The 24,212-nt window shown below is 37.1% G+C and overlaps 1 protein-coding gene and 1 long non-coding RNA gene across 2 annotated transcripts; one reads left to right on the top strand and one right to left on the bottom strand.

Moving 5' to 3' along the window:
• LOC107609363 lies at positions 5,775 to 8,445 on the top strand. The gene is made up of 6 exons (XM_016311310.2): positions 5,775 to 6,103; positions 6,791 to 6,884; positions 7,055 to 7,215; positions 7,590 to 7,617; positions 7,720 to 7,828; positions 8,113 to 8,445. The coding sequence occupies exons 1-6, from the start codon at positions 5,849 to 5,851 to the stop codon at positions 8,192 to 8,194; spliced, it is 729 nt and encodes a 242-aa protein (XP_016166796.1). The 5' UTR covers positions 5,775 to 5,848; the 3' UTR covers positions 8,195 to 8,445.
• Positions 9,839 to 12,099, bottom strand: LOC107609364. Its single transcript, XR_001613131.2, has 4 exons — positions 11,613 to 12,099; positions 11,427 to 11,482; positions 10,429 to 10,572; positions 9,839 to 10,329 (listed from the first exon to the last, which is right to left on the bottom strand). It is a non-coding gene; the product is annotated as an uncharacterized LOC107609364 (long non-coding RNA).

The raw sequence follows: 24,212 nt of genomic DNA, 5'->3' as shown, positions 1-24,212 counted from the left end.
TATCTAATTATTTAAAACTCTCAATAAATATAACAAATTTAAAATCACAAACTAAATCTACTCATGTGCAACGACAAGTGTTCTGTTAGGGTTTTTTAGTGCTCTGTTAGGGTTTCTTAACGGAATTTCTACTGCCGTCAAGGCTACATTGTCAAGGTCAATTAAATCTCAATACAAGTCTACGTAATCTGCATGGCTGAGACAACGAGGGATGAAGATCGGATCGAGGAAGACAATTGGAAAGGAGGTAGGAATGTGATTCTACTGGAAGAGGCAGACATATCAGAAGGTATTAACGCTTGCTCCAATAGCCTCTATGGCAGACTCTTTGCTTCCAAAACCTTCTCAATTGGAACCATGGGGAATGCTTTAAAGGCTATATGGGGAAACTCGGAAGGATTTAGCGTGAGTGACAAAGGAGATAATTCCTTCCAATTCTTTTTTAATAAAGAAGTGGATGTCTTGCATGTTGAACGTGGTTCTCCATGGCTATTCAAAGATTATGTGCTCCATGTCAAGAGATGGAAGGAAGATCAGAACTGTGATGAAGAGATTATTTCCAATTTTTCAGTTTGGGTTCAATTTTGGGGGTTTGCCAGAATCGTTTAAAACCCTCGAAGTTGGACGTAAATTGGGAGAGAAACTAGGCACAGTGTTGGAGGTAGGTAAATTTCAGATGCGAGGCAGAGAAACTAGGATTGTGAAGACCAAAATCAATATTGATGCTACCAAGCAAGTGAGAGATCAGTTAATAGTGGCAGGACCTAATAAAAAGGAGGTAGAAGTGGCACTACGCTATGAGAGACTTGAAAAGTTCTGTACCTATTGCGCAAAATTGGGGCACGAGGTGAAAAACTGCCATGATCTGCTGAAGGACACAGAGAGTGATATGGTAAAAGAGGATGACATTGGCAAATTGGTTAAAGCCAGCCAAGTGGGAACGCGAATCTACTCTGAAGGAGAAAGAACATTCAACAACTCAACCCAAAACCAGAATAAGGCCACTCAACGTAAGAAAAAACCGGTCTTAAACTGCTTATTGAAAGAATTTGCAGGGATGTCAATGCAAGAAGGGAAACAAAGTTTAAAACCACAAGACACTAGTAACAGGGCAGCACCTGAGTCACCTCAATCAGCCAATTCTAGAATAGAATGCATGGAGGTTATCATAGCTGGTCAGTCCAATACCAAAGAGGATGAAGGGCAGCTTATGCAATTCGCTATTGGGCAGTGTCTCACCACAGAGAAAGGTAGGAAGTGGAAAAGGTTAGCAAGACAAGGTACTGCAGAGTCAAATACTAAAAGTGAATCCAAAAAAAGGTTGATGAGTGGTATAGCTGAAGGATCTACAAAGAAAGCAAGAATAGAGGATGAAAATGCAGTTGAACAGATGGTGGAGGGTGCCAGCCTACAAATGGCACCCAAGGCGCCATGAGAACTATAGTTTGGATTGTCGGGGTTTGGGGAGATCCCTGACAATTCACACCTTAAAAGGGATCTGTAAATCCCACTCCCCCGAGATTGTGTTTATAAGTGAAACAAAGAACCAATCTCGACAGGTGGAAGCAAAACTTCGGGTATACAACTACGAAAACTGGCATATTGTTAACCCGATAGGAGTGGCAGGAGGACTTGTGCTAGCTTGGAAGGACAGCATCAGTGTTCAAATTATTAGCAGTGGAGAATTCTTTGTGGCAGCCGAAATTAAGGAAGTCAGAAGCAGTGAGGTATGGGCGTTCATTGGTGTCCATTTGAGTTGTTCGGAACAAATTCGATCCTTACAGTTTGAGGAGCTTACAACAATGAGCCAACACCTGGAAGGAAAAGTGGTAATAGCAGGCGATTTTAACGCTATAACAAGTCAAGCAGAAAAGGAGGGTGGAGGCCAAAAATCAGCAACCACCATTGCAACATTCACTAATTTTATTGACAGTAACGAATTAGTGGATATTGGAATGGTGGGGCACCCTTTCACATGGACAAATCGAAGACAAGGAGAGGATTTGGTGAAGGAGAGGCTTGACCGCTATTTAGTTGGGATGGAATAGAAGTTGAAGTTTCCGAATGCAGTGGTGCACAGGCTCACAGAGTCAGGCTCGGATCATGCTCCAATTTTGATGGAAACCGAACCTCAATCCTGGCATAGTAAAAGGCGGTTTAAATACCAGGAACGTTGGTGTGGAGAAGAGGATGTCAAGAGAATTGTCAGTGAAGTGTGGAGAATGGAAGTTGTAGGCTCGACTATGTTCTCCTTGGCCCAAAAATTGAAAGTTTGTAGACATAGACTAGTTCAATGGCAGAAAACTCACAAAGCAAACTCCCGGAAAGAAATTGAGGACCTTCAAGCTAAACTAGAGGAGTTGCGAGTGGCTGGAATCAATGGGGGAAAGGAGGTTACCAGTTTGGAGGAGAAGTTGGAGCTGGCATATTTAAAAGAAGAGAGCTATTGGCGAGAAAAATCTAGAGTCAAGTGGCTAAAAGAAGGAGATCAGAACACTAGATTCTTTCACCAGAAATTTCAATCAAGGATGCGAAGGAATAGAATTTGGAAATTAGTAGGGAGGGACAATGAGATTGCATCGAAACCGGAGGATATTGCAAAGGTAGCTGAAGACTACTTTTGTGATATTTTTACTTCTTCTTGTTCGGCTGATCCGAATCCATACTTAGAGGATTTGGAGCCTAAGGTTACAGCTTCCATGAACCGTAGGCTCCAAAGGCCAGTAACTATGGACGAGGTCAAAAGAGCTACATTTAGTGTTCATGCTCAGAGTGCTCCTGGTGATGACGGGTTTACAGCTAAGTTTTTTCACTTTTTCTGGGATATAGTTGGAGGTGACGTTTTTAAGGCAGTGAGAAGTTTCTTTCACAGTGGCAGAATTCTAAAAAGCTTCAATCATACTCAAATTTGTTTGATTCCAAAGGTGCCAGATGCCAGTGACATGACACAGGTACGACCGATCAGTTTATCTTCAGTTATGTATAAAATTATTTCTAAAGTTATGGTGCACTGATTACAAGGTATTATGAATAAAATTATAAGCCCAAATCAGAGTGCGTTTCTCAAAGGTAGACTCATTTCAGATAATATTCTAATTGCCCATGAATGTATGCACTATTTGAAAAATAAGAGAAATGGGGCAGAGCATGAGATGGCTATTAAACTAGACATGAGCAAAGCTTATGATAGGGTTGAATGACATTTTTTATGATATATTATGGATAAGCTGGCTTTGATGCTAAATGGATTAACTGGACTAAGGAATCGGTAACGACTATTTCTTACTCTGTCGTTGTGGAAGGTCAACCTTTTTGGCTATTTTAGGCCAAATAGGGGCATCCGACAGGGTGACCCCCTATCCCCATATCTCTTTCTTTTTTGTGCAGAAGGGCTTTCCTTCTTGCTACACAAGGCAGAGCAAAACAGATTAATTCAAGGAGTTCAAGTTAATCGGAGACGCCAAACAGTTAATCACCTTTTGTTTGCTGATGATTCAATCCTTTTTTGCAAGAGCGCACTTAATACAAGCCAAAGTATTCTAGAATTGCTAGAGATCTATGAGGGTTTCAATGGGCAAAAAGTCAATTTAAATAAGTTGGCTATCTTTTTCAGTCACAACACACCTCAGAACACAAGAATAGCAGTTGCTCAGACACTAAATATTGAGCATATCGGAGTACAAGACAAATACCTGGGACTGCCCTCTATAGTTCAAAAATCAAAGAAAGCAACCTTTGGAGCTATCAAGGATAAAGTTCAGAAGAGGATTATGGGTTGGAAAAGAAGTCTATTGTCATCAGGTGGCAGGCACACACTATTGAGAGCGGTGGGGGAGGCGATTCCTATTTATACACTCTCTTGTTTCAAGCTCCCGGACACGCTGTTGACTGAGATTCAAATCATGCTCTCGCAATTTTGGTGGGTCGAAAAGGCGCAGAACGAAGAATGGTTTGGATTAAATGGGACACAATGACGAGACCGAAGAAAGATGGAGGGCTGGGGATCAAGGACCTAAGGGCGCAAAATTTGGCTTTATTGGGCAAGCAATGTTGGCGTCTAATGAAATACCCTAATTCTACTCTATCAAGAATGCTCAAAGCTAAATATTTCAGATATACAGATTTCCTACATGCAGAGATAGGAAGCGTACCGTTGTGGGGCTGGAGAAGTGTTCTTGAAGGGCGCAAGGTGATCGAGAAAGGCTTGTTATGGAAAATAGGCTCTGGCACTAATGTTCGCATCTTCCATGACCCCTGGCTCCCACCACCAGTGCCCCTTAATGTCCCTCAAAATGCACTCACAATCCCGCCAAATCTGCAATTGTATTACGTTAGTGCGTTACTAAATCCTGATAGAAGTTGGAATAGAAATCTGATTGAGTCGATTTTTTCAATTGATATATGCAATAAAAATTTTTCAATCAAACCAACAGAGGAGGAGGATGAAGTTAATTGGTGCTGGACAAAATCTGGTATATATGAAGTTGGGTCAGGATACAAAATTGCTTATAGATTCTTTCATTCTCCTACTTTATTGAGGCCCCAGAACATACACAACAGAGTCTGGAATGGCATTTGGGAGTTGAAATTACCACATAAAATTAAGATTTTTCTATGGAAAAGTCTTCATGAAAAGCTTTCGGTGTTGCAACAAGTTCACAGCTGGTTCGCATCCACTCTTGCCACTTGTCCAAGATGCATGTTGAAGGCTGAATCAATTTCTCATGCTTTGTTCCAATACCCCCTGTCTTCAATAATATGGAGTCTAAGCTTAATAATCCCTGACCTATGGATGAGAGAAGAAGAGACATTTTTCAATTGGTGGCAACGAGTCTTATCCTGGGCAGCGGTTCAATTCGACGGTAGACAAAAGACCCTCCTCATAGCGGCGCTATGTTGGAGCACTTGGAAAGCGAGGAATCGGTGTGTTTTTGAGAAGGTAATAAGCCCGGCACCAGAGATAGTAAAAGAAGCCAGCAATTTAGTGCGTGAACTCGTGAGCCTACCTGATAAATGCTGCAAATTTTCTTTACTCTTACTTTACTCTTCTTTAAGCTCTTATCACAGTTGGTGATAAATGAAAATACCCAATTCTTTTGCACTTCCTTATAGAAATACTCTTATTTTATATTAATAAAATAACATTTATCTTAAAAAAAATATAACAAATTTAAAAGAGGAGAAGAAGCACGTGTTTGTTTGACGGTTTCAGCGTTTTTTCCCCTTCGTTTATGGTCCGAATATGCAATTTCATAATCATAAGTTGTAAAGAGAAATCAAACGGGCTTTTATATTCAGATTTGGGCCATGACCTTCTATTTGTTCCGCTGTCTCTGGGTTTAGTTTGGACTTTGGTGGATTGGTCAAGCAAGTTCATGATGATGTAGTTTCGCTTTCATGTATTTTATATTTTTATATTTTTTGAAATTGAATATGTATAAATAAGAGAAAAGGACAATTTAGTCCCTCACCTTTTAACCCGAAAACATTTTCGTCCCTGAGCATTGAAAAATACATTTAAATCCCTGACGTTCCTTAAAATAAGATCGATCCGTCCCTCGTCCCTTGGGCCACCCTCAGAGCGGACGGAAAACGCTGAGTTGGCTTCCCCTATGCTGACCTGGCTCATCGGTGTTCCCACGTGGCAAATAAGTGGGATGGATGTTTTGAAAACGGGACACATTAGTCCCTCTAACACAAAACGACGTCGTTCTGCTCTGGACACATTAGTCCCTGGACACATTAGTTTCTCTACAGGACCTTCCGCAATGTTGTACTTGACATTAAAAAATAAAGGGTTTTAATTTAATTTTAATTTTTTTGGGTGTTTTCTGAAATTGTCGGAATAATGGAGGTGGTGGAGGTTTCTCCCTCTGTCTTGGATCCGAACCTGGACGAAGAGAAGGTTCGGATCCGAAACGAGAATGTGGATCGGGTTAGGGTGAAGAGGAAAACCCTTGAAGCCGTTCTGGAACAGTGTCAAAGAGCCCTTCAACTGTTAAACGACGCTTCATCTTCTTGTAATTCCGATGATGAACAACAACACGATTCTGATTGCGATACACCTGGTGCTATAACACCTGCCGATCCTGAAACCGATCAGGTAATTTTTGTTGTTTTTATGGATGATTTATTCATTGTGCGAATGGAACCCTAGATTGACTTTGAATTTTACTTCGTTCTCATTTTTTTTTTATGTAACACTAATGTTATGGTTATTGGGAATTTGACTCTTTATTTTTTACTTTTTTCTCCCTTTCGGAGCTTGTTTAATTTCGTGAAGTACCCAGCTTTCAACTTAGATGCGTGTTTTTTTCTTACTAATTTTTATTTTTTAAAATTTTGTAACTGGTTTCAAACTTTTTTAGTGAAATCATATAAAGAAAGAGACTACAAAAGATGATTTTATTTACTATGAGCAAGATAGAGTATTTAATGAAAAAGTAAGGGTATTTAATAATACTTTGGGATGTGTGAGCATGCAATAAATGCTTTTAATAATTCTTTTTATTTTGGTTTTTCTTTTGGGGTTTAGTAATTTGGGGGATGATTAGGAAGCTTAATTGTTCATGCTGAAATGATGTTCTTACCTTGGTGGTGTTATCTGCTTGCTGCTTGATGTTGGAGAAAATTTTTGTAAATAGCTAGTTTTGTCATTGAATTTATCACCATTCACGTGCACTGCAATGGATTTTTCCCTCTGTTGCATACTCACGTTTCCGATGGCCAAAATTTTGCTACAAATTTTCGATCTTCTTTGTAACACAACATTCTGTGTGCTTCAATGCAGTTATGTGACTTACTCAAATCTAGAGTCGAAGGCCCTGACTTCCTTGAAAAGTTAGAGTTGGCCCAGGCGACAGTTTCACAGAATGCAGCTTTTGGTATGCGTCCAAATGTTCTCTTTCTTTCTGTCTTGAGCATGGTATTAAGATATTGTCAAGTTATCTATGGAATGATTATAATGGAGACAAGTTATTTGAATTAATCAGTTGTTCTCTTTACTATAGAACTTTAGAATGCTAATGAGCGAAAAATGCTTGTGTTATGGCAGAAGAATGTAGTTCTTGGGATTTGGTTAGTGAAAATGATCTTTGGGATGGTGAAGATGTTGATTCAGACCAAGATGATTACGTTCTTGTTAGACAAGAAGACATAGTGGAGGGTATTGCTTGCTTCATGGCTGCATATTTGTTATCCCTTAAGCAGACTAAAGTAAGTATTCTGTGTATCCTCTTGTTATTCAGTAGGCTTTGCCAGATATACATACGAATTTAATAGTTAGCTATATTTCAGATTCATTGTGCTAGATTCTGAATCAAATTCTTAAGTGTTGTTTTATAACTTAAGAAAAAAAGGATTTCCAAATCCTTTGAGCTAAAAGTACCTTCTGACCAAATTCTAATACATTTCAGTCACCGTGAAATATCCAAACAACGTGTAGTGCTTAAAATCCAACCATAGCTTCATTTGAGTAATGCTTAGAAGTGTATGATGTAAAGAATGTTAACTATGAACAACAGAAAATATTTTATTCAGTGTAATTGTATCTGGAGTTCCTACTCTCTCTAATACTTTGCTTCTTTCAGGATTTGACTCCTAATCAACTCCAGGAAGGTGAGTCTGCTGTTTCCCTCCTACTGTCATCTTATTTCTGTTATTCATCTAAGTATGAGTGAAAACAATTTGCTAAATTCGTATTCTCACTATATTTATCAGCACTCTGCAAGACATTTTCGGTAAAACAGAAAAAGGGAAAGCTTCGAAAAGCATGGGATGGTAGCAAAGTCATCTATAATGTTGCATCATGGGGGGCTACAGCCATTGGGTAAGTGTCAATGTCGTAAACCCTAAAACTTATATCCAAACAGGCAAACACCCTAGAAATATATTAATGCATTCGCATGATGCAAGACCATCCCCCAAATTAATGTTATGGCATGATTTGACTATGTGCTACCTGTTGTGAAATTACTTTTGATTCAGTATAAACAATTGCAAGGGCATTGAACTTACTCCTTCGGTTCTGTTTAATTTGTCGCTGGATACAAATAAAAGACAACAGAGGAAGTATTAATTTCATTTTCATTAATCCTTCTCGATTGTCTACAGGATATATCAAAACCCTGTTATTGTTAAGGTTGCTACTAAAGCTTTCTGGACTTCTTGCCAAGTCATATCAAAGCTCCTCTGAAATTGTGAAATGCAGCTTGGGGAAAGGTTGTGATATAGTAGTTTTAGCATTTGTACACTGGCCTGTCCTTGCAATTCGGATTGGATTGGTTTTCTGCGCTGTTTGATGTAAATTTGGAATTCAATGTGTTTGCATCACTGATCAATCGATCTTACCGTAGTTTGATCTTGTAAATATCTCCATTGTAATGTTCCTGAGTGCAATTCAAATTCTTATTCACGAACTCAAGCTTGAACATATTTTCCCTCCCTCATCTTATGACTCAACCTGCCATCTAAAAGTCATTGAAGTTACGAAATTCTATGTTTTGATATCGACTCTTTATCTAAAATTTATCTGTCCGGATTTTGTTATCTCGTCTACTTAATATTATAAAATTTATTGTCAGTTTGTCACCCACCAAAATTGAATTATTTTCTATAGCATTTGTCTTTCCAAAAGTTTCTTTCATTTCAATGATAATGAGTAAATACTCGATACAGTTTTTTCCGTTTTTCCGGAAAGACAACACAATTCTTGTGTGTTGGGGGGGGGTGAAGTTCGTGACCCTGTTTACTGAGACAATGGTAGTCTTTCTGGAAAATTCATCGTAAACTATTAACGAATTTTGCTTAATTGACACATTTTTATAACATTGGGTTTCACTTTTGAGTTCTATGCTATAGGGTGGGCCAATGCTACTTGCCCCAACGTTACCTGACTCGTACGGAAGCAGACTAACCAACTGAACTAACAACTTACTAATTGTGGAAAGTAGGAGGTTAGGAGTAGTTAGAACTTGCAACTTGACATGTACTGATCAATTCCGTTTGTTAGAATCTGTTAGGAGCCAGCTGACATGGCATTTATCTATTGTATATTTGTATGTATATAAGGGATTAACATCTCTTCTGTAATTAAGTTTTGTCAGTCAATGCATTCAAGCCGTCTTTCACTTCACTCAACTCCTCTTCATCTATCTCGCATGCTCTAGCTACTAACGCTGCATCTTTCAAACCCAAATACTCTCAAGCTCTCTTTATTTTGTCCCTCTTAATTTCTCTGGGTGGTTGTTGATGTGTTTGGTTGACTTGTATTGTGGAGTGGTAGCTGTTGTGGAATTTAGGATAAGGGAGTGGTGTGGTAGTGTGTAGGGGTGGGCATGGTTTGGATTTTTATAAATCCAAACTGGATCCATTTCAGAATCAGTTTTATGGTTCATGAAACCAAACCAAAACTGGATTGAAGAGAGAAATCGATTCTAAATCGGTTTGAAAAAATAAAAACCAGTTTTAAATCGGTTTTAGAATTTAAATCCGGTTTTACTTACAAACCGGTTTTAAATCCAATTTTACATATAAAACCGGTTTTAAATTCGGTTTTTTAAATCCAAATCTAAAATCCGGTTTTTTTTAAATCCAAATCTAAAATCCGGTTTTTTTTATAAAATCCAGTTTTAAACTAGTTTCTTCAACCAAAAATTCAATTTTAAAACTAGTTTTTAAAAATCCAATTTTCACATTGTTATATTCAACACACTGAAACCAAAAATTAAAAATTAAAAAACACAACCCTCCGAAACCTTTCCAAACCAGCACGGCAGCCCCTGATTTTCATCACCGTCAACTTTTTTGGCTAATAAAACTACTACTAATCCTAAAAGATATTGATTTCTATATATAAAATTTACTAAATTATATTGAAGCATATTATTACAATGTATAGTATGGCTGCAATGATCAACAATTTATTTTCAGTAATAAATTAATAATAACAATTTATTCATGAACCATTCAAAGGGATAAGAAAACATTAATTTTGAAGCACTAGATAGCAGAGCAAGGTGTCAAAGCACATACAAAATATATAAAAATAAATAAAGAAAATAATACAAAAACCATTCAAAAGATGAATGTAGCAAAGAAACAGAATTTAAACCAAGCACTTGCCTAGGCATAGAACAGGAGTTTTTGTATCCTTAAAACCATGGAAAATGCCTTGTAAAGCCAAAGAAAGTACAACAGCAGGAGCTAAAGCCTCAAAAATTCCAATCCCAAGTGCTAATAGCAAAGCAGTGGAGACAGAGAAAAATTGCTTTTTTCGATTGCCTCTTTCGAAGGATTTACCATTGCCAATATTTTGTATACCACTGTGCTCTGCAGGGAAATTCATTCATGGCATGAGTTGACAATGAAAAATGATAGCAAGCAACATATATGAGCTATGAAGAAGTTAACTGTGGACATAAAATTCACCCGAAAGATATTCTTTGGCAGCAGTTTTGGCTATGTCCTCAGCAACAAAAGATGTAGCAACACTTAGAAGGGGAATATTGAAAAGCTTTGATATGATGTTAAAGATGGTCATGGAAACACCAGCAAAAGCCAATTCCACAGTGCCTAAAAATAACGAAGAAGAGACATTTATAATTAATCCCAACATGCACTTCACTAATTTCATTGAATAAATCGGTTAACTAACCACAACCAACACATTCACTAAATCACTGTCCTGTACCTCAAAACAGCAGAACAAGACAGCAGCAGTGTTTCATATCAACAAAATTAAGGTGGGGACTAGTGAAAGCAAGCACTCCTAAGTCCTAAGATCTTGAGTTGTTTCCATTGCCTATACTATAGTTGCTACTTGCTAGAGCGAGAGATTCAAGGCAGTAAATAAGGATAAGAAAAAGAAGGCCAAGGCAGAACACAGTTAATGATTTTTCAGAACAAAATTCTATTTACAACAAAAATCAGAACAACAAAGTCGGAAACATGTATAAGATAAGTTAGTTTTCTTCAACTAAATAATGATTTTTCATATGATTGCTAATTGAACCACAGTTAATACACTTCTTACTAAAGTTCTTGAATCAATGTCACCATTTGAAGTGTTCTTACTATCCCTCTTATGCAGCATTGTTCAAATTCATCATTCATCCCTGCAACTTCAACTACTAGTCTATCTAATTCTAATTCCTATAAGAGATTAGGAGATTGGTTGTTAGTTTTATTTGCTTAATTCAGCAAGTAGATTTTTTACGAAATCAAGTTTTAAGGGGGTTTAATTTGAAAATTCATACACCGTATATAAACAACTAGCGCTACATATATACTATATATATTATGGTACATGCATGAACCAAAAAAATAATAAATGAGCATGGCAATCAGTTCATCAAGGATTCAACTACTACTTAGTTTAATTAGATATTTTTCAACAAAAAGTGAACCACAGTGAAGAAGAAACTTACAGCAGGATCCATTGAAATGGAGAGTTCAAATGTTCAATACTAAGAGATTTTAAAATCTGCACATTCAATCCATTGAAGTGAAGAAGTCAGTATACTCATGAAGGAACAAAACAAAACAAATCAACAAAATAGAAAAAACCCAGATAAAACTCAGAACTCAGAACCAAGGGTAAGGAGGAGGCTTACCTCAATTGATGAGCATGAGCTCTGGCGAGCCACCAACGAAAGAAGAAGAGAACCAAAAAAGAGAGAAGACAGAGTCGCGAATGGGAGGTCGAGGCAGAGAGACAGAGTCTCGAATCAAAGTGAAGACTGAAGACTCGAAGAGGTAGATGCCGACGAACCACCGGCGAGCTCCGACGAGAGGCAGAGAAGAAGAAATGTTGACGGTGGCGAAGAGTAGATTTGGTTTTGTCGAAGAGGATTTGTCGAAGAGGAGAAGAGGAGAAGACTCAAAATTAGGGTTTTTTTGGATGTGGATTTTAATTTGGATCTGGATCTGGATACGGATTTAAAACCATTTAAATAGATTGGATCAAAAACCAAATTGTAAAATAAATATAGTTTGGTTTGGATTTTTTTTTTATTTAAAACTAGTTTTTTTTTAAATGGTTTGGTTTGGATTTGGTTTAAAATCCAAAATGTGGATTTTTTGCCCACCCCTAAGAAGAAGATCCTTGAGCCTTAAACACAAGGTAGTCCTCATTCAATTGCTGGACTAACTCTCCTCTGTCCACATCAATCACAGCTCTTGCTGCGGCTAGGAAGGGTCTTCATAGGATGATGGATTCATCTTCATCCTTCCCAGTGTCTAGGATTATAAAATCAGCAGGGATGTAATAGCCTTCAACCTTCACTAAGACATCCTCTACAAGTCCATAAGCATGTTTCCTTGAATTGTCTGCCATCTCTAGTGAGATTCTTGCAGCTTGCACCTCAAATATCCCTAGTTTCTCCATTATAGAGAGGGGCATGAGGTTTATCCCTGTTCCAAGGTCACACAGAGCTTTCTTAAAGGTCATGGTGCCTATGGTATAAGGTATTAAGAACTTTTCAGGATCCTGTTTCTTCTGAGGTAATTTCAGTTGAACCAGATCATTTAGTTCATTGATGAGCAATGAGGGTTCATCCTCCCAAGTCTCATTACCAAATAACTTGGCATTCAGCTTCATGATTGCTCCTAGATACTGAGCAACTTGCTCTTTAATAATATCTTCATCATCTTCAGAGGAAGAATACTCATCAGAGCTCATGAATGACAATAGTAAGTTCAGTGGAATCTCTATGGTCTCTATTTGAGCCTCAGATTCCTTTGGTTCCTCAATAGGGAACTCCTTAGTGGCTAGTGGACGTCCATTGAGGTCTTCCTCACTAGAAGTCACTGCCTTTCCCTCCTCTACAGGTTCGGCCATGTTGGTTAAATTTATAGCCTTGCACTCTCTTTTTGGATTCTCTTCTGTATTGCTTGGGAGAGTACTAGGAGGGAGTTCAGTAACTTTCTTACTCAGCTGACCCACTTGTGCCTCCAAATTTTTAATGGAGGACCTTGCTTCAGTCATGAAACTGAAAGTGGTCTTAGATAGATCAGAGACTATAGTTGCTAAGTCAGAGTGGCTCTGCTTAGAATTCTCTGTCTGTTGCTGATAAGATGATGGAAAGGGTTTGCTATTGCCAAACCTGTTTCTTCCACCATTATTATTATTAAAGCCTTGATTAGGCTTCTGTTGATCCTTCCATGAGAAATTAAGATGATTCCTTCATGAAGGATTATAGGTGTTTCCATAGGATTCTCCCATGTAATTCACTTCTGCCATTGCAGGATTCTCAGGGTCATAGGCTTCTTCAGAGGAAGCCTCCTTAGTACTGCCTAATGCAGCTTGTACTTCAGACAGACTCTGAGAGATCATATTGACTTGCTGAGTCAATATTTTGTTCTAAGCCAATATGGCATTCAGAGTATCAATCTCAAGAAGACAAGAACTCTTTTCTTCTGAGTTGTCCCATTATTCACAGGATTCCTTTCAGAAGTGTACATGAATTGGTTATTTGCAACCATTTCAATGAGTTCCTGGGTTTCTGCAGGCATCTTCTTCAGATGAAGAGATCCTCCAGTAGAGTGATCCAATGACATCTTGGACAATTTAGACAGACCATCATGGAATATACATATGATGCTCCATTCTGAAAACATGTCAGAAGGACACCTTCTGATCAATTGCTTGTATCTTTCCCAAGCTTCATAGAGGCATTCACCTTCCTTCTGTCTGAAGGTTTGGACTTCCACTCTAAGCTTGCTCAACTTTTGAGGTGGAAAGAATTTGGCCAAGAAAGTATTGATCAGCTTTTCCCAAGAGTCCAGGCTTTCTTTAGGTTGTGAGTCCAACCATGTCCTAGCTTTGTCTTTTATAGTAAAAGGAAAAAGCATAAGTCTGTAGACCTTAAGATTAACCCCATTGGTCTTAACAGTGTCACAGATTTGCAAGAATTTAGCTAAGAACTGATGAGGATCTTCCAATAGAAGTCCATGAAACTTGCAATTCTGCTGCATCAGAGAAACTAATTGAGGCTTAAGCTCAAAGTTGTTTGCTTCAATTGCAGGAATTGAGATGCTCCTTCCACAGAAGTCAGAAGAGGGTGCAATAAAGTCACCATGCATCTTCCTTGCATCTCCACCATTATTGTTGGGTTCGGCCATCTCTTCTTCTTTTTCAAAAAATTCTATCAGGTCCTCTTCAGAGTGTTGTGCCTTAGCTTCTCTTAACTTTTTCTTTAGAGTTCTTTCAGGTTCTGGATCAGCTTCAACAAGAATGTTCTTATCCTTGTTCCTGCTCATATGAAAAAGAAGAGAACAGAAAAGAATAGAAATCCTCTATGTCACAGTATAGAGATTCCTTTATGTGAGTAGAAGAATAGAAGAGTAGAATGAAGAAGAGAAAAGATGAAGAATTCGAACACAGAGAGGGAGAGAGGGTTCGAATTATAAGTGTTAGTAAATAAATAAATAAATAGAAAGAGATGAGAGAGGGAGAGAATTTGTAACACCCTACCACACTAAGCTTTACGCTTAAGTCGTAAAACGAAGGTGGTGTGGTATTACGACCTCTAAAATAAAATGAGTACATATAATAGCAGAAGAATTATAATATGCTAGGAGCCTTGAAGAATAGGGGAAATAAAAATCGTGAGATAAAAGCGCAACGCTTCTAATAAAGAATTTTGCCCTCAAAATTCAAATCTAGTTACCTGAAAAGAGATGTGGATAGTTCTTTCGCATATCTGATTCAAGTTCCCAAGTATGTTCCTCGATACCAGCTCGACTCCAAGCTGCTTTTACTAATGATACTTTCCTTCCATGTAATCGTTTAACACTGGTGTTATCAATTCTTACCGGAATTACAGGAAGTGTTAGATCTTCTCTTACTTGAATTGGTTTTGGTTCTAGAACATGACTTGTATCAGGAATATACTTCCGAAGCTGTGACACATGAAACACGTCGTACAAATTCGAAAGATACGGTGGTAAGGCAATTCTATAAGCTACCGACCCAATTCTCTTCAGGATCTCAAACGGTCCAATATAACGGGGATTCAGTTTCTTAGTTTTAATAGCTCTTCCCACTCCAGTGGTTGGTATAACTTTCAGAAAAATATGCTCCTCTTCCTCAAATTCCAAAAGCTTTCGCCTCTGATAAGCATAACTCTTCTGGTGGCTTTGGGCTATAAGCATTCGGTTACAAATCTTCTTTATTTGTTCAGTAGTTTCAGTTATCATCTCAGGTCCTAACAAACTTCTTTCTCCAGTTTTATACCAACACAACGGAGATTGACATTTCCTGCCATGCAGAGCTTCATATGGAGCCATTCCAATACTTGCATGGTAGCTATTATTATAAGCAAACTCCACTAATGGCATATACGGATCCCAACTCGCCGGCTGGTCCAAAACACAAGCCCTTAGCATATTCTCTAAGGTCTGAATAGTTCTCTCTGATTTTGCATCTGTCTGAGGGTGATACGCAGTACTCAAGCTTAACTGAGTCCCAAATGCACGCTGAAAAGCTCCCCAGAACCTTGATGTAAAGTGGGGATCTCTGTCAGATATAATGGTAGAAGGCACGCCATGTAACCTGACAATCTCTTTGATATATACTCGAGCTAATTCTTCCATTGTGAAACTTATTCGGATAGGAAGAAAGTGAGCTGATTTCGTCAGTCGATCCACAACTATCCAAATAGCGTCACAACCAGATCGGGTTCTAGGCAACCCTATCACAAAATTCATTGCGATACTCTCCCATTTCCATTGTGGAATCTCCAAAGGTTGAAGGGTCCCTGATGGTCTCTGATGCTCAATCTTAACCTTCTGACGCATTAAATATTTAGACACATGCAATGCCACATCATTCTTCATTCCTGGCCACCAGAACATTGCTTTCAGATCTTGGTACATTTTAGTGCTCCCTGGATGAATTAAAAATCCGCTCTTATGATCTTTCTTCAAGATACTCTGTCACAGGTCTCCAATATCTGGCACAATAATCCGGTTCTTGAACCTCCACAAACTATTCTATCCTTCTGACACTCTCCACTATTTTTCCTGTTCAACTGCTGGTAATACCTTACGTAACGCTTCACTGTCTTGATGAACCTTCAAAAGTTCTGATTTAAAATAACTTGAAATCTGCAACTGACTCAAACACAGAATTCCAGATTCTTCTCTAACTCCTATATTCAAACCTTGAAATGCCTTTAGTAACTCTTCCTCTCATAGCATCATCCAAGCTGCATATAAAGACTTCCGACTCAAGGCGTCCGTCACAACGTTCGCTTTTCCTAGATGATAATTCAATTCAAAATCATAATCTTTTAGAAGCTCCATCCACCTCCTCCGACGCATATTCAACTCTTTCTGCTCAAAAAGACACTTCAAGCTCTTATGGTATGAGGAAACATGAAACTTAATGCCATAGAGGTAGTGCCTCCAGATCTTTAAAGCAAACACAACAGCAGCAAGTTCTAAATCATGTGTCGGGTAGTTTATCTCATGCAGCCTTAACTACCGTGAGGCGTATGCTACAACATTCTGGTGCTGCATCAGAACGCACTCTAAACCCTTCAGTGATGCATCACAGTACACTTCAAACGGCTCACTTGGTTCGGGCAATACCAATACGGGTGCAACAGTCAACATGTACTTCAATGCTTGAAAACTCTCTTCACACTCCGGAGTCCAGACAAAAGGCGTATCCTTCCTAGTCAACTTAGTTAAAGATAAGGCGAGCTGCAAAAATCTCTTAATGAATCTCCGATAATATTTTGCCAAACTTAGGAAACTCCTAATCTCTATTACTGAAGTTAGCCACTTCCATTTCATCACTGCTTCCACCTTAGCAGGATCCATAACTATTCCCTGCTTACTCACCACGTGACAGAGAGACTTTACCTCACTCTTCCAAAATTCTTATTTAGATAACTTACTGTATAACTTCCTGTTTTCTCAGAATTTGTAGCACAGTTTGCAAATGATCAGCATGCTCCTCTTCAGTCTTAGATTAAACAAGAATATCATCAATGAAGACAATAACAAACTTGTTCAGATATAGTCAGAAAATCCTGTCCATATAATCCATGAATACTGCTGGGGCATTAGTTAACCCAAAAGACATTACTGTATACTCATAATGACCATAACATGTCCTGAAAGTAGTTTTTGGAATATCTTCATCTCTAACCCTTATCTGATGATACCCGGATCACAGATCAATCTTAGAAAACACACTTGCACCTTGTAACTGATCTATTATGTCGTCGATTCTAGGTAGTGGATATTTATTCTTCACAATAATCTTATTCAATTGCCGATAATCGACACACAAGCGCATACTTCCATCCTTCTTCTTTACCAGTAACACTAGCGTTTCCCACGGAAAAATATTTGGTCGAATAAAATGCTTACCCAACAGATCCTCCAGCTGAGCTTTCAGTTCAGCCATTTCTAAAGGTGACATCTTGTAAGGAGTAATCGAAATCGGACCGGCTCCAGGCACCAACTCAATTGCAAATTCAACCTCCCGATTAGGTGAAATTTCATTAATATCATCCGGAAACATATTTGGAAATTAACATACAATCATAATCTTCTCTAAACTTTGATTATCACCTGATATTCCCACAGTTAATAACATAATACCCTGACATTCAGTTCCAGAACAGTTTACTATCATTGAGTTCATATAGTAACTATTCACCACAACAGGTGCTTCTGACCCCTTCCAGCATAAACTGTACTGACTCCTCAGAACAATCAAGCAAAACATGATTCTTAAATGACCAATCTCCTGACTATCACAGTGCGACCTGCCTGCAGGATACATCGTGTCCCCTGTCACCAATACTGAGCCTCACCTTGCAGCTGATAAGTTTCAAACTCAACCCTTTGCTCCTCAGGAACCTGCAACGCCCTTTCCATAGCTTGGATCTAATTATCTGCATCAGTGGGATTTGAGGTTCCCCTAAAAGTCGAAGGGTGAACTTTCAGAAATGTAGCAAGTGTCATAGGACTGTCTTCATCATTATTGTTCCCATGATTATCCTGATTTATCTGGTTACCCAGTGCCTCAGCTGTTGCCTGCATAGCTGCAGCCATATTTCCCAGGTTGGTTAGTATTCAAAAATTAAGAGAAGAAATAAAATAAAATTTGAAAACTAAATAAATTAATTAATTAAAAAGATTTTTGAAAAGTGGTTAGTGATTTTCAAAAATTGGAGAGAGAAAAGTAGTTAGGTGGTTTTGAAAAAGATATGATTGAAATAGAAAATTTTTAAAATCAAACAAAAAGTCAAGTAGTTAATTGAAAAAGATTTGAAAAGATAAGAAGTTAGAAAAATATTTTGAAATTAAGTTTTGAAAAAGATATGATTGAAATCTTATTTTGAAAAAAAATTGAAAAGGAAACTAAAAAGATTTGTTTTTTGAAAAAGATTTGAAAAAGATAGAATTTTTAAATTGAAATTTTGACTTGATTAACAAGAAACAACTAAATTTTAAAACTTTTTGACTAAATCAATTCAAAATTTCGAAATTTATGAGTGAAATAAGGGAAAGATATTTTTTTTATTCTTGAATTTTTAGTGAGGAGAGAGAAAAACATAAAAATGATGCAAAACATGAAAGTTTAAGATCAAAACAGAGAATGCATGTAAGAACACTTTGAATGTCAAGATGAACACCAAGAACACTTTGAAGATCATGATGAACATCAAGAACATAATTTTAAAGAATTTTTAAGAAAAGAAAGACATGCAAGACACCAAACTTAAAAATTTTTAAACTTTAGACACTAATAATTTAAGAATGCATATGAAAAATAAGAAAAGACACCAAACAAGAAAATTTAAAGATCAAACAAAGAAATTCATCAAGAACAACTTGAAGATCATGAAAAACATAAGCATGAATTTTCGAAAATTTTAAGAAAAGTTAAAACATGCGATTGACACCAAACTTAAAATTTGACACTAGACTCAAACAAGAAATACAAAATATTTTTGGTTTTTATGATTTTATTAATTTTTTTGTAATTTTCGAAAATTATTTTGAAAAAGAAAAATAAAGATTTCAAAATTTTTAATAAGAATTCTAAGAATCATGTAATGTTAGTCTAAAGCTTCGGTCCAAAATTTTAGACATGGCTTAATAGCCAGCCAAGCTTTATGTGAAAGCTTCGGTCCAAAAATTTAGACATGGCCAATGGCCAGCCAAGCTTCAGCAGAACATTACATACAACAGCTAAATTGATGAGAAAGAAAAAGAAGCTCTTCTAAGGATAAGTGAAACCTCGGTTCAAAAGATTAAACATGGCTTAACAGCCAGCCAGAATTCAACATATCTCATGAAACTCTAGAATTCATTCTTAAAAATTCTGAAGAATTTTTAGAAAACTAAACATATTTTATTTTGTTCTTCAGAAATTTTTTTTTTTGAAATTTTTTGAAAATAAAAAAAGTAAAAAGCTTAAAAATTAAATAAAATTACCTAATCTGAGCAACAAGATGAACCGTCATTTGTCCAAACTCGAACAATCCCCGGGAACGGCGCCAAAAACTTGGTGCACGAAATTGTGATCTCTAAAACGGCGCCAAAAACTTGGTACGCATGAATGTGATCTTAATTCTTTTTCACAACTCCGCACAACTAACCAGCAAGTGCACTGGGTCGTCCAAAACCTTACGTGAGTAAGGGTCGATCCCACGGAGATTGTCGGCTTGAAGCAAGCTATGGTCATCCTTGTAAATATCAGTCAGGCAGATTCAATTGGTTATGAGGTTTTGATAATTAAAATATAATTAAAATATAAAATAAGATATAGATACTTATGTAATTCATTGGTAAAAATTTCAGATAAGCGTCTGGAGATGCTTTGTTGCTTCTGAACTTCTGCTTTCCTACTGCCTTCTTCCAACCATGCGTTGCCTCCTTCCATGGCAAGCTGTATGATCCTCTCGGATGAAAACAAATCCATATGCGCTGTCACCGCACAGCTAATCATCTGTCGGTTCCCGCTAGCGTCGGAATAGGACCATTGTCCTTTTGCACACTATCACTTGTGCCCCATATTCGCAGGTTTGAAGCTCGTCACAGTCATCCATTCCCAGATCCTACTCGAAATACCACAGACAAGGTTTAGACTTTCCGGATCCCAGATCCTACTTGGAATACCACAGACAAGGTTAGACTTTCCGGATCCCAGGAATGGCTGCCAATAATTCTAGCCTATACCACGAAGGTTCTAATCTTATATTAGAAACCCAAGAGAATATACTCCAGCTGTCGTCCAATGACTATGTTGAACATCATGTAGATTGTTTTGTGGTTGTCAGGCACGCGACCTTGGCTAAGCGAGTAACGAAGATTGGGTGATTGTCACGGGTCACCCCTTCATTATGACTTAACTGAATTAAGTACGAGAGTATATCTTGGAGAAGAAGTAGGCGTGAATTGAATAGAAAAACAGTAGTAATTGCATTAATTCATGAAGAACAGCAGAGCTCCACACCTTAATCTATGGGGTGTAGAAACTCCACCCTAGAAAATACATAAGTGAAAAAGGTCTAGGCATGGCCGTGAGGCCAGCCTCCAAACATGTACAATGGTAAAAGTCTAAGGACTAAACGTCCAAAGATGTAAAATAAATCTCTAAAAGTAGTTTTTATACTAAACTAGTAACTAGGGTTTACAGAAAATGAGTAACTAAATGCAGATAGTGCAGAAATCTACTTTCGGGGCCCACTTGGTGTGTGTTTGGGCTGAGAATTGAAGCTTTTTCGTGCTTAGGCTTTTCCTGGAGTTAAACGCCAACGTTGGTGCCAGTTTGGGCGTTTTATGCCAAGATGTTTTAGGCTGACTTTGAACGCCAATTTGGGCCATCAAATCTCGGGCAAAGTATGGACTATTATATATTGATGGAAAGCTCAGGATGTCTACTTTCTAACACAATTGAGAACGCACCAATTGGACTTCTGTAGCTCTAGAAAATTCACTTCGAGTGCAGGGAGGTCAGAATCCAGCAGCATCTGCAGTCTTTTTTTAGCCTTTGAATCAGATTTTTGCTCAAGTCCCTCAATTTCAGCCAGAAAATACCTAAAATCATAGAAAAACACACAAACTCATAGTAAAGTCTAAAAATTTGATTTTTGAATAAAAATATAATAAAAAGTAACTAAAACATACTAAAAACTATATAAAAACAATGCCAAAAACAGTATAAATTATCCGCTCATCAGCTGCCCTACGGCCTTATCAGTTTCTTCTTTTGGAAAGTGGATGATGGTTATTCTAGAAAAAATGAAGTTGAATACAGGGCTAATTAAAAGTTTGGGCTCCTTCAAGATGGTCCTCACTTTTGATATAGTAAAAAGCATAGAAGAAGATCTATAATCCTCTTTCTTGTTAAACTACTTTGGGAAAATAAAGATATGGGATATAGCAAAAACTAACAAATGATGAAAGTTATACATTGACATTTATGGCATTTTGCTCCGTGGTTGGAATGAATGAAATATCTAGAAGGTGACAACAGTTTGGGGGACAATTATCTGGATAGACAATAAAGCCATCCATGGAAATAGCTATGATTCGATCAAATTAAAGTCATGATTGATACAACATGGATGCCAACTATTCAGGATAAGATAATGTTGAATCTAATAGGTGAGAAATTCCAGGTATTTGTCAAACAAACAATGAAGGAAAAGGTCATAAGCAATGAGAAGATGTGTAAAGGCACGGAGAAAAAAAAAAATCAATTTTCTAAAGAATTGATGCATGAAAGCAACGGTATGACATGAGTATGAAGATGATAATGTGGTAGTGGATATGGGGAAGCATTGAAAGTAATGAGAAAGGAGGCACAATTAATGATGTCCATCTAGGGATGCATCGGGAGAATGAAGAATTCAAGGCATGGAGAATTCAATTCAAGATTTCAAGGTGAAAATTCAAATTCAACCAAATATTGGCATAATGATAGGAACACAGAGGAGGTTATTCTGGAAACACAATTGGGCTCACAATTGGGCCCATTTAAGAATAATGAAGGAGAGAAGAGGTACAAAAGGAACAAAAGGAAGGAACCCTAAAGTGAATAGCAGAATGAGTCTATTTTAATCTTTTTATTTCCGCTGGTCTTTGAAAAAAAATATAGAAAGGATAAGAATCACCGCAAAGAAGAGATTAAGAAGGCAATTGATTAGTGAAGAGCACAAGAAGAAGACTACACTGCAAAACACTGAATCAGACTTTTAGAGTGAGAATAAAGACACAGAATTTGATATTAAAGATGACATGGGAGAATGAAGAGACAGTAATCAAACATATCAAGGAGTCTATGACAGAAGTGAACAAACCTTACGAAATCATCAATAGAACAAGGAAAAAAGTGAGACAGATCAGGACACAAAATCAAGTTTGTGACCTAAATGTTTCTCAATGATATTGTTCTGGAATTGCATGTATAGTGTTAGGGAGTAGGGAAAAATAGGGAGTATAAAAGAGGTTGTCAGAAATCTTTCGTTTATGGGTTTAGTTGAAATAAAAAAAGAAAATCTCATTGAAAGTTTTTAGAAAATCCAATAAAAAGATGTATGGGATGAAACAATTAATCACTTGAAGGAATGGGAGAAATACGAAGTGAAGGTTATTAATGACTTAGAGAGAGGTTGAATCTAATGTTGCCTTTTTTTTAATTTTTAATTTAGTCACCAAAATAAATTTAAAATAGAATTATTGTAACGTCGGTTAAAATGATTATGCAGGAGACATTTTATTTTTGTCTCATAAAAATAGAATAAAACGATAGAGCAGAAAATAGAAATTTGTACCACCATATATTTTGGTTCATCAACTTAGTATAACGCGATCTACATTCAGTTTTTACTACAATAATAGTAGAATTTTCATTATAATTTTCAGAAATTACATGCATATACCAATTTTCTAGGATTCTTCCAAATCCTATAAATGAACACATAAGCTTCTAACCAAACTTGTCATTACTAAACTAACCTAGCTTAGACTTCAACATTAAGTGCTTTCTTAACTTAGGAAGGAAAAACTCTCAAACTCATGATACAAAACAGAAATACATCAAAATGATTTGACATATTCAATGGTTTTTTCTCTAAGTATACTTCTCTTTGTCTTTTCTCTCAATCAAATTTTCAAATGTCGCACATATTAGTCTTTTTTTCATAAAAACAAAGAAAAATAAACTAGAAAAGCAACATATTCAATTAATAAAATGAAGGAGAAGATGAATATAGGTAGAATACTCTGGAAAAATAGTTTTAGTGGTCTCACTCATTGTATACAACTCTTGATCAAATGTCCCCTTTTGTATATGTGCATTACTTCCAAAATTTGAAGCTATTCTTGGAGACAATCTCTAAATGTAAAGGACAGGGTTGAGATAACATTTTTCTCCATGGATGAGTGGCAGCATGGGTAGTAGTCTTGCACAAACAACAGAGGTATTTTTGTAAAAATATAGAGGATTGTGGATGGTGATGTTGTTTTTGTTGATGCTTTTGGCTGTTAAACCTATTTTTATTGTACTATTCAAATCAACACTCTTGATTTTTAGCTTTGACTTTAAGTTTCGTCCTTTTCTGTCCATCAATTTGATGCAAAGAAATAAATATTTTTCCTTATAAGCATAGTTGTAAGAACCAGACCGGACCCCAATGAGTTATAACTCAAATGGCATAGTCTTCCCATACTCAACTAAGAGGTTGCGCGTTCGAGTCTCCCTATCTTCAGTTAAAAAAAAAAGGAACCGGACCAGACCGGTTGGTTCGACTGAAAAACCAATGAACGGATGGTCTGGGCAGTTCAGTTGAGAGTTTGGATCGAAGGTGCAATTAAACCGCTAAGAACCAAACGGTTTGTCTCAAACCGGCCAGTTCGAAACAAATTCGTGAACCGGCCGGTCCTAGCTCCTGTGCTCCTTTACCTGGTGGCATGTGTTGTTGTTCACCCTCTAGAGGACAAGAGTTCGATGTCATGTGTTGTTGTTCACCCTCTAGAGGAAAAAAATGCATGAATAGGGGTTCAAACTCTTGTGCTCTAGAGGGTGAACAACAACACATGCCACCAGGCTGCTTTACTCTTTTAATACTTTATGTGCTAGTTATTATATATATATTTACACAATTGAATTATTTTATATTTATTTAATTTAATTTTAATTTTATACTCATTTTTTTAATTTATAATTATTTAGAATTTAT

The sequence above is a fragment of the Arachis ipaensis genome, chromosome B07, assembly GCF_000816755.2.
Source record: "Arachis ipaensis cultivar K30076 chromosome B07, Araip1.1, whole genome shotgun sequence".
In the NCBI taxonomy this organism is placed as follows: Eukaryota; Viridiplantae; Streptophyta; class Magnoliopsida; order Fabales; family Fabaceae; genus Arachis; species Arachis ipaensis.
The sequence above is the reverse complement of the archived record's forward strand: the minus strand, read 5'-3'. Positions and strand labels throughout refer to the sequence as shown.

Excerpts from the sequence above, each read along its gene's own strand:
- LOC107609363 (XM_016311310.2), top strand. The coding sequence starts at position 5,849 with ATGGAGGTGGTGGAGGTTTCTCCCTCTGTCTTGGATCCGAACCTGGAC. Across the intron at positions 6,104-6,790 it reads CCGATCCTGAAACCGATCAG|TTATGTGACTTACTCAAATC; the intron begins GTAATTTTTGTT and ends GCTTCAATGCAG. Across the intron at positions 7,618-7,719 it reads TCCTAATCAACTCCAGGAAG|CACTCTGCAAGACATTTTCG; the intron begins GTGAGTCTGCTG and ends TATATTTATCAG.